Raw genomic sequence first — 11,460 nt, 5'->3', positions numbered from 1 at the left:
TCTAAGCATTTCAGCCAGCCATGGGACACGGCAGGTTGAACAAGCAGGACGTGACTTGGGATCCCATCCGTACTTTTATGCATTTTACTAATGAGTCGGGTTAGAGTTACTTACAAAGTCAACAAAAAAGCAACAACGGTGATTAAACTGTAGCATTTGAAGAAAAAAAAAAACACTCAACCTAGATATGATAACAGTTTTCCGGGTCATCGTAACAGCAAACAGGCTTGAATCGGAGGTAAGCAGACTTTCGTTCAGTTCTTTCTGAAAACATTCAACACCTTTCCAGGAGTAAACTCAGAATGAACTGAGCAAATGTTTGATGCCTCCGATTCAAGCATGTTTGCTGTTGATACAGATTAAGTCTTAAATGTATTACAAAACATACATTTACTAATTAAAATAACTTAAATATTTTTTTTTATTATTCTTAAATGATGCTGTAAATGTTAAAGTTTACTAATTCCATTAATTTCGCTACCATTGGATGGTTGGATGGATGGCCCAGAGCACCACTGACACATATTCAGGCACCTAATGGACAGGCCTGGATGCCCTAAGTGGTGCCTGTGTTCACTTCTGCCTCTGGCCGGCTCAGGTTGAAGACCTTTTACAGTTTTGACTCAAACTGTTATATATTAAAATAAAAAAGATGGAAAAAAGGCCCCCCAAAAAGGCTATTCTTATTGGTACAAGTGTGCAACCCCTTGTCTTATCTCACCAAGTGAAACTGAGATGAGAGTCATTACTGGCCGCGGTTTTTTTTTTTTTTTTTTTTTTTTATCTTTTACCTTTTGTGGCCACTTGGAGGCTCCCAGCAGCCTTACTATGCGTCACTTCGCTCCTCTCAGTCGCTGATCATGGCGGAGCCGGAGCCACAGCGCGAAGTGGAGCCTCAACTTCTCAATGGGGACGACTTGAACGGCGAGGAAAGAGAGGACGCGGACACCTGCGAGGCAGTGAAGAAGAAGAGAAGAAAGAAGAAGAGGAGCAGGACCAGCGTGCCAGGTGAGGCGCATCAATCCTGGGAGGGGGGGCGATGCAGCGCAAAAATGTGCCCCCCCTCCTCATTTCACTCCAGTTTAATGTAGTAAAAGAGCCTCAAACATGCGGGACGGGACAGGAGAGTTACCAACCTGTCATAGAGGGTTTCTCTGAGGCTGCAACTCGATTTGGGAACAGAGTGATTACTTGAAAATGTCTTAATAGGCGTCAAAATGACTTTAAAGTTGCCATGCAAGTACAAAAAGAGAGGGATACAATAAGATCTCGTTTAAAATGGATGAGTTTCATTTAACAGAAGCAGCAACAGTTCAGTGCATATATATATATATATATATATATATATATATATATATATATATATATATATATATATATATATATATATATATATAAAGAAAGAAAGAAAGGAAAAGAAGCCATTGATACCTGCAATGTATCATTGTATAGCTATTTTATTTTAAGAAGGAGGCACCAAAAGGGCTGAGTTGCTTTTGTTGCATTACAAGACATGTTTATTCCACACAGCACTTAGCGGCGTAATGCTACAAGGTACATATGCCCTTGAGGATAAAGACTAAGGTGTCGTCAAGGAATTATTCACAAGCCCTGCCAAGTTCACAACATAGTGGATGCACTTTCTTGAGGTGAACCACAAATTATCAACTGTGCGTGTGTGTGTGTGTGTGTGTGTCTATGTGTGTGTGCACATGGATGCACAACAGTATGTGACTTTGCAGCAGGGACAAACGAAGCAGAGGGGGACTCTGGAGATGCCAGAGGTGTCGGCGAAGTGGCAGCACAGCTGGAGCAGCAAACCCTGGAGGACAAAGAGAGGCCCGAGGATGCAGAAGAAGGTATCTCCTTCATCTCCAGTGACGCTCACCTGCAGCAGAGGTGCGGCTGGAGCTCAAAGTGTGCTTAAGAAGGCCACTGTGCGATTCAGCCGCCCCCCATCTGCAGGCCTGTTGTCTGATTTTTGAGCGCATGCCCCCCCCGCCCTCCGTCAATATTTCCTCACTTTAATGGCTGCATCAAAACTATTGATGCCTTCAAACAGACGGCGACGAGGGGGAAAACTCAGCTGTCAAAAAGAAGAGGAAGAAGAAGAAGAAGAAAGGAGGTGAGGAGTTGGAGTTTAACGCAGAAAAACGCACCAGTCTGCAGTCACATTTACAGAGCTGTATAAAACCCTGTAAAGCCCCTGAGCCTTTCCACATTTTTTCACGTAGCAACTGCTGATTTTCCATGTATTTTAGTTTAGTTATAGCCGTTGTTATAGACGAACATAAACTGTGAAGTGGAAGGAAAGGGATGTGGGGTTTTCAACGTATTCTATAGAAATCCCCCTTCACTCTGATAACAGTGAGTATATGAATAACAATAAACACAACACAAAAACATTATTTGTTAAAAACTGTTGAAACTACTAATTACTTTTCTCACACTTCATAATTATGCACTATGTTATGTTGGTCTATCACACAAAAATATCAATAAAACACTTTAAAGTTATGATAAGGTGACAAAATGGGTATGAATGTATAGCAATAAGCCTTGAAATAGATACTTTTTTTTCTTTTTTTTACAGGTTATGATCTGAAAGCAGGAGTTGTGCTGTGTTCCCAAGTGGAAATATCAGTGTTCTTTAACATGTTTTTCTGCCCTATATCCCTCTTCTTTCCCGTGTTTCTACTTTTCTCTATCTGGGCCACAGTGAAGGGACAGACTGACCCTCCCACAGTACCTATTTGTGAGCTCTATCCCAACGGGGACTTTCCAAAGGGAGAGGAGTGTGAATACCCCCCATCGAAAGACGGGTGTGTGACCTCCACACTTGACCAGAAGTCTCCTGCAGGGCCTACTTTTTACTCACTTTGCACCTATACCTTGGACATAGAAACACATCCATGCCTTTTCCAATGTGACGGGATTTGTGTAATGGGCAAATAACGAGTGCCTTGTTTTCATGTGGCCACATCTCCCGTTAGCCGCAGCGCAGCATGGCGGACCACCAGCGAGGAGAAGCGGGCAATGGACCGAGCCAACGAGGAAATGTGGAGCGACTTCAGGCAGGCAGCTGAGGCCCACCGACAGGTGCGCTCTTATGTCAGGAGCTGGATCAAACCGGGGATGACCATGATAGAGATCTGGTGAGGAACACGCCGAGGGAGCTTTCCTCAAGGCTTGAGTCCTACCTCCCTCTTACGTCGTCATCTTGCACCGTCCTTCTTTGCTGCTTTCTGTTTGTGGCAGTGAGAAGCTAGAGGATTGCTCCAGGAGGCTCATCAAAGAAGATGGGCTGAATGCCGGCCTGGCGTTTCCAACTGGCTGCTCCATCAACCACTGCGCTGCCCACTACACCCCAAACGCAGGAGACCCGACCGTGCTGCGCTACGACGACGTCTGCAAAATAGATTTTGGTACACACATCAACGGTAAGAGCTCTTTAATAACTCTTTGAGCGCTGTTGGTGTTATACCATCGTATTTCACAGCTGGTGAGACTAGATAAATTCGGATTTCAGTGTTTTGTTCTTGTAATAAACATTTCCCGAGAACTGTAATGACTTTTTCACACTTTGTGCAGTTAAAACTACAAGCTTCAGTATATTTTGGTGGTATTTAATGTTATAGATCAACACAAAGTTGTGCATAACTGTGTAGTGAAAGAAAAATGATATAGATTTTGAAGTGTTTGCCCAGAATAATAAAAACGTGTTTTATATGCATTTGTATAAAACTCCTTTTACTGTGATGTTTTCATATTTAAACCAATCCAGAGGAGAGACTTAGATTTTCATTGTTGAATTCTATTGATATAGCGCCGATTCACCACCCATTACATCTCAAGGCACTTTACAAAGTCAAATTCAATGAAATCATGCAGAAAGATTGGTTAAACGTTTCCTATCTAAGGAAACCCAGCAGATTGCATTGAGTCTTGTCATGCAGCTCTCACTCCTGAAAGAGCGTAGAGCCACACTGGACAGTCGCCTGCATTGTCGATGGCTTTTCAGCAATCCCTCATACTGAGCATGCATGAAAATCCAAATCTCAGGGGCTAAAAAAACTCGAGACTGGGACCAGAGGGTCACCTTCCAGCAGGAAAACAATCTTTAAAATACACCCAGAGCTTTAGATAAAAGCATATTCATGTGTTGAAATGGTCTAGTCAAAGCCAATACCTAAAAAAAATAGAGACTGTGTGACAAGGCTTTAAAATTTAAGTTTCTTCATTCAGTCCAATTAAGTTTGAGCTATGTAGCAAAGTAAAGCGCGCAAAATGTTAGTTTATAGATGTGCACAGCTTGTAGAGATGTAACTGGAAACCCTTACAGGGGAATGTGGAGGTAGACGTGTTAGGAAGGTCCTACAAAATGTTTACTGAAGCCATGCCACACTTTTTTAGATTTTTATCTTGTATTTTTTTATGTGTGAGTATACTTATTTTTCTTCCCACTCTATAAATGCTAATAATGTCTATAAAGTGACAAAATCTGAACAAAACAGCATATGCTTACATTTTAGCGAATGTCATGGAACCCAATATGTAAATGGTTTTGTCTTTCAGGTCGAATAATCGACTGCGCGTTCACCGTCACTTTCAACCCAAAGTTCGACCGACTGCTGGAAGCTGTGAGAGACGCGACCGACACCGGCATCAGGGTAACACCGCTTTTTACCCCCTGTTTGACGGCCTTTTATAATAAGATACACAAATACATTTTATCGATGAGAGTCTACTTATCTGTCTTCTGAGCATATTTACAGAAATCTTCTTATCTAGATAGAGCTACTTTGTGGTTCAACCTCTAAAGTAATGCCACAGTGCTCTTGAGAACGTGCCGCAAAGGGCTGATTCAGAGAAAAACCTCAGTGGGTAAATAAGAGCAAATGTAACGGAAAATTGCCCTGTAAGCAAAGAGCGTAATTCACAGGGGGAAACGGCACACGTCCTTCTATACATCTACAGAAGGTAGTGTTGGGTCCTTCCACAAATTAATCTTTAAAAGTTATTGTTTTAAATAAACCGGAGCAGATTTATTACCATAATCCGCTAACATACTTTGCCACTTTTGTTTATAAAACATTATAAACAACAGTAAAGCTGTCCAAAGTGTTGTACAGCATTAGAGGGTTAATTAAAATAACGGCTCGGTTTACGCCGGGGCTTTAGAGCCACTAAAAGCTTTTGATCCACTCGTCCAGTTGGAACGACATAGCGCACGTGGGTTCAGACGGATAAAATTGAGCAAGATTATTGAGGCGCTTAAAAACAAATAAGAGGATTTTAAAATTAATCTTGAAATTAATAGGAAGCGAGTGAAAGGAAGCCAAAGTTAATGAAACACGGTCATTTTTACCGTTTAAAAATCAGGGAAAGCCTCACAAATACCAAAGCGGAGGTCATTGCAGTGATCGAGGCGAGAGATAAATAAAGCGTGCATATTGTTGTCTCCAGGTCAGTTTTGGAAAGAATAGGGTTCATTTTTGACAAACTGTAACAGGAAAACAGGGTTTTACCACTAAGTTTACTGGACTGTCGAGTTTTACAGTATGATCCAATTTTAATCCAAGGTTTATAACATGGGATTTCTCATAGGACACCAGGGCAGAAAGCTCAATTCAAAGGGTCCTGGTAGGGCCATTAGGTCTGAACGTGACTTCATTCTTATTAAAATGTTTAACATCTATTGTCAACTAACTCTTAATATCAACAAGATAATCAAGGAAAGGTTGGACAGAGCACCCACATGGTAACTTGCGGGTTTAGCAGACAATACAACTGCCGTTCCTCCACGTACAAATGGAAAGAAATATCATGCCTCCGAAAATAGCTCCAAAGTGGGATCAGATAAAACGGGAAAAGGAGCAGTCCAAGAATGGAGCCTTGTGGTTCCCCAAATGGATTATCAGCAGGGGAGGACATGCAATTATCGACATTCATAAAAATTATATTTGAGGAGTAAGAACTGAAACATTTAAGAGCTGAACCTGTAAAGCCCACCCACTGCTCAAGCTTTTAAATCAGGATATCATGCTTAACTGTATCAAAAGCAGGTTTTACATCTAACAGTAGAAGCTACGTAAATTAGTTTAGCATGGCTATGGAAACACAATATTACCATTGAGAAAAACTCAACTGAATATAATAAAATTAAGTTTAGTTCAGTTTTAAGACGAAATACATTCTGACAAGAGATACACTTATATTATCTCACCATATTTCTATAGTGAGAATAACAAAGGCAGCAATTTGGTTCCACACATACACTAGCAGAAAAATGACTTCCTTGTAAAGTTTTTCACCTTGCTGATGTTTCCTGCTGTGTGCGGTGCTGGTTGTGTCATTCACCCGGAGCGTTGGATCTCTCCTAGTGTGCTGGAATTGATGTGCGCCTGTGCGATGTTGGCGAAACCATCCAGGAGGTCATGGAGTCTTACGAAGTGGAGATAGATGGGAAAACATATCAAGGCAAAAAGACGGTTTACGTTTTCGCATTCTCTTCCAGGTCGGCCTCTGCGGAGAATGTATGACTGAAGCCGCCTTTTTTTTTGGTGTTTCCTTTGCAGTGAAGCCGGTCAGGAACCTCAACGGCCACTCGATCGGGCAGTACAGGATACACTCAGGGAAGACTGTTCCTATTGTCAAAGGCGGAGAGGCAACCAGAATGGAGGTTTGGACTCAATTTGGCAAATGTGTTTGTGACTGAATTTTCACACATACAGGACTGTCTCAGAAAATTAGAATATTGTGATAAAGTTCTTTATTTTCTGTAATGCAATTAAAAAACATGAAATGTCATACATTCTGGATTCATTACAAATCAACTGAAATATCGCAAGCCTTTTATTGTTTTAATATCGCCGATTATGGCTTACAGCTTAAGAAACCCAAATATCCTATCTCAAAATATAAGAATATCGTGAAAAAGCATACAAGTAGGCTATTCAACTAATCACTTGAATCGTCTAATTAACTCGAAACACTGCAGGGTTTCCTGAGCCTTGAAAAACACTCAGCTTGGTTCAGTAAACTAAATCACAGGTATGGTAGTGGTTAAGAGACGACATCAGATTCTCACAGTAACTGGTGTACTGACCATGGCATTACTGTCCTTGATTGGCCTGCCAATTCCCCTGACCTGAACCCCATAGAGAATTTGTGGGGTATTGTGAAGAAGAAGCTGAAAGACACCAGAGCCAACAATGCAAATGAGCTAAAGGCCGCTATTGAAGCATCCTGGGCATCCATAACACCTCAGCAATGCCACAGGCTGATTGCCTCCATGCCACGCCGCATTGATGCAGTAATCTCTGCAAAAGGATTCCCAACCAAGTACTGAGTGCATTAATGGACATTTTCAAATGTTTGATTTTGTTTTGCTGTAATAATTTATTTATTTTTACTTGGTCTGAGGAAATATTCTAATATTTTGAGATAGGATTTTTGAGTTTTCTTCAGCTGTACGGCGTAATCAGCGATATTAAAACAATAAAAGGCTTGCGATATTTCAGTTGATTTGTAATGAATCCAGAATGTATGACATTTCATGTTTTTTAATTGCATTACAGAAAATAAAGAACTTTATCACAATATTCTAATTTTCTGAGACAGTCCTGTAAGCCATCTGACATGAAATGTTGGCTGTTTTACCTCATAAACAAGCCATTTTTCAATTCTTAAGTTTAATGGGATGAAGTTTTGGTACATAAAATTTGTGCGGAGGCAGTCCACCTCATTGCTCCATAGTCACACTCTTTAACCTGACATCTTTAATTGAATGGCCTCCCAAAGTATTCACACTCATTGAAAATTGTCTCGTGCACTTTTATATGAACAAGATAACGATTACACAAAGGAAACTATTTAACCTCGAACATTTTAATTAATACATTTTTAAAAGCGTTGGACAAATGAGTTTGTGCACGTATGATATTTAAGCTGTCCTTGTTGACAGTTGATTTATTGTGAAAAGGGAAAGAAAAATGATACATGGGCTTCATATTATTTCTCTAAAAAAAAAATCCACTTCCCATCCCGTTTACTCTGAATCCATAAGTAAAATCAAATGCACCCAACTTCTCAAGGATGAAATACAGTTCAAGGTCTCGGGTGAAACGTGAAACCGCCCAGGTGAGGCTAAAGCTGAACTTTCTGGCCCACGTGCCAAAACCTGTGGTGGAAAATGAACACTGTCCATTAACACGGCGGTGACAGCTTCCTGCTTTTCTTCAGCAGAACATGTCTGGTAAGTTAATGGTGCTAAATACACAACAATCCTGTAGGAACACATGTCAGAGGCGACAAAAGACTGGGGCCAAAGTTCACCATCAGGCAGGACAAAAGTCCTTAAAGAGCAGTCAGAGCAGCTATACAGGGGTTTAGATCAAAGCGCCTTTACATGTTAGAATGGCCTAGTCAAAGTCCAAATCTGAATCTAATAGAGAATTTGTGGCAAGCCTTGAAAATGAATGTCCCTGGTCTTTCTCCACATAGCCAGACAGGACTTGCATTTTATGGGGACTATTAGTCTAATATTGAAAAATTCAGTCTCCAGATGTGAAAAGCTGTAATTACTGTAAAAAGGTGATTCTACACTGCAAAAACGGAACTAAAAATAAGTCACATTCTCTTGAACTTGGTGCATTTGTCCTTGATTTGAGCACGCAAATAAGATCATCCGCCAATGGAACGAGTATTTTGATCCCTAAAATAAGATAATTAGATAAACTGCACTTGAAATAAGATGACGGAGATAAGTTGTTCCTATATTAAGTGCAAAAAATCTTATTCCATTGGCAAATCATCTTTTTTGCCTGCTCAAATCAAGGACAAATGCACTCAGTTTAAGAAAAGTCTACTTATTTTTAGTGTCGTTTTTGCAGTGTATAAAGCATCGAATAAAGCCTCTGCACAGTTACAATCTTATTTCAACAGTCCCTTTGCTCCTTCTGCTTCCCCAATGTGCACTACTTTGTGTTGATTTGCTCATCAAATCCAAATTATATCGCAGTTGGTGGATGTCATGTGACAGAACGTGGATATAGCTGTGGGCATACAAAGTTCACAAACAGGCCGAGTGCTACCACACAAAGAGCTGCCGTTCCGCTCACAGCTGCAGCAAAACAGCTGCATTTGACCGAAGCAGCAAGTTGCTGCGTTGAGCTTTTTACCTGAAGGCTGCAGGGGGGGGCAGGGGAGGGATGCTGATGTGGCACCTTTTGCACATTGTATTTTTAGCTGAAGTGTGTCGATGTAACAGGGCCATTACCCCCGCTTTTGTGATCAGAGAGTGGAGTAGCAGCTGGGTGTGCCGTGGGACTGCGAGCACTTTGACTGATTATCGGTGCAGCGACAGAGGGTGGCGCAGAGTTATCAGCTAATACCACAGGGACTCCGACAACAGCCTCGGGATGATAGAGGCGCAGAATGTCAGCGGGACGTAGCCAATCACAGCCGAGGATCGCTACTGCCCTCATTACACCTTACGTGAATAAATCAGCAGCTGACAACTTGAGGTTTTTGTCAAATTTACTCTGTCATTCAGCCCGTTTTTCTGCGCCGTCTGCGTCCTCTGGTTCCTGCCCTTTTTTTTTAGGTTTTCACGGCAATTCTTCATGTTATGTCAGCGGGATAATGAGTGCCTCTTTCGCTGCCTTTCAGGAAGGTGAAGCTTACGCCATCGAGACGTTTGGCAGCACAGGGAGAGGTGCCGTCCACGACGACATGGAGTGCTCTCACTACATGAAAAACTTCAACGTCGGACACGTGCCGATAAGGTGTGACCTCCTCGCCGACATGGTTTTCGAGTATATTTCATCCGTGTCTTTAAGGTTAAAACTCTTGCGTTGCAGACTACCAAGGGCTAAACACCTGCTGAACGTGATTAATGAGAACTTCGGCACGCTGGCCTTCTGCCGCCGCTGGCTGGACCGCCTGGGGGAGAGCAAGTACCTGATGGCGCTGAAGAACCTGTGCGACCTCGGCATCATAGACCCGTACCCGCCTCTGTGCGACATCAAGGGCAGCTACACCGCCCAGTACGAGCACACCATCCTCCTCAGGCCCACCTGCAAGGAGGTCGTGAGCCGAGGAGACGACTATTAGGCGCGCGGCTAAGAAGCTCAGGTGAACCCGGACAAGCGTGGCAGCTGAGCGACGGCGGACGTCTTCGGACTGACACCACTTATGCAATATCTCTCTGACCTGACTGTCCACAGCTTGAATCCCTTTAGGTACAGTGCCTTGTAAAGGCATTCATAGCTCTTGAGCTCGTTCACCTTTTTGTCGCTTTATAACCACAAACCACAGTGTATGTTAGTTGGATATCACGGGATATGTACAAAAGGAAGTGCATAATTGTTAAGTGGAAAGACTTTTTTTTTTTTTAAATGACAGGGAAACAAAGTTTTAATAAATAAAAATCTGAACAGTGTGGCATGCGTTTTAATCTCTACGCTGAAGAACGCCCTTTTACTGCAAGTACAACTGCAAGTCTGTTTGTCTCTACCAGCTTTGCACATCAGAATACAAATTTTGCCCGTTTTTCTTTGCAAAACAGCTCCTGTTCGATGGATAATGTCTCAGTTGAACTTAGATCTGGACTTTGAGTGGATTCTAACACAGGGGATACGCTTCGATCAAAATCGCTGCATTGTAACTGGCTGTACTTTTAAGCTTGTTGTACTTAGCTTTGACCAGCCTTTCTGTGTCTGCTGAAGAAAAGCATACCTACGGCACGATGCTCCCACATATTTTACTGTAGGGATGGTGCGATCAAGTTAATGTGCTCTGTTTTCAATTTGGTTACATTGGACCAGAGCACCTTCAACATATTAGCTGCATCCCTCCATGTCTTAAACATGACTTCTTATGGCTTTCTGCCTGCAATGGCCTTCTGTTATACGCCCTCTCATAGATTTGTGTTGCTGTAGGCCTCTTGGCTGCTTCTCTGATTAAAAGACTTAAAGTTCTTTGCAAAACCTCACAGCTTGTCTTTAAGACGACAGTTCGACTGTGATTGGTTAGAAATTTAAATTAAAATTTTAATGGTGCAGAAAAAAAACATGCTGCTGTAAGGACTGCCAAGGAATTCTGCATTTGAGTTTCTTGTAAAGTATTAAATACCCCCGAACAGAACAAGCATTCTTGTTCTAACCAGTAATTAATTAGTTGGTTCATACGCAGGATGTGCGTGTTCTAATGCTATCTCTGCCCTGGTCTGTTAGTTAGGTGGACAGCCATGCCACGGATATTTGAGGTTATACTCTTTCCCTTCTCAAATGATGGGTTGAACGGTGCAAGGGAGATGTTTGCTGTGTTCCTTGGTCTTCATGTTGCCGTTTGTTCACTAATGTTCTCAACAAACCTCTGAGGCCTTCACAGAGCAGCTGGATTTATGCTGAGATTTGCCAAGATTCCACATTGGTGGACTCTACTCTGTAATTAAGG

The 11,460-nt window shown here is 42.0% G+C and overlaps 1 protein-coding gene across 1 annotated transcript; it reads left to right on the top strand.

The window, feature by feature from the left end:
• The first annotated feature begins 828 nt into the window (after positions 1–828).
• Positions 829–10,439, top strand: LOC105938618 (methionine aminopeptidase 2). Its single transcript, XM_012880432.3, is given in 12 exon segments — positions 829–849; positions 852–1,008; positions 1,728–1,859; positions 2,063–2,125; positions 2,720–2,822; positions 2,994–3,155; positions 3,259–3,440; positions 4,576–4,670; positions 6,384–6,480; positions 6,579–6,682; positions 9,673–9,788; positions 9,864–10,439. Coding segments are annotated over 12 exon segments (1,485 nt in total). The 3' UTR covers positions 10,117–10,439.
• The last annotated feature ends 1,021 nt before the right edge of the window (positions 10,440–11,460 follow it).

This window comes from Fundulus heteroclitus, chromosome 2, assembly GCF_011125445.2.
Source record: "Fundulus heteroclitus isolate FHET01 chromosome 2, MU-UCD_Fhet_4.1, whole genome shotgun sequence".
In the NCBI taxonomy this organism is placed as follows: Eukaryota; Metazoa; Chordata; class Actinopteri; order Cyprinodontiformes; family Fundulidae; genus Fundulus; species Fundulus heteroclitus.
The sequence above is the reverse complement of the archived record's forward strand: the minus strand, read 5'-3'. Positions and strand labels throughout refer to the sequence as shown.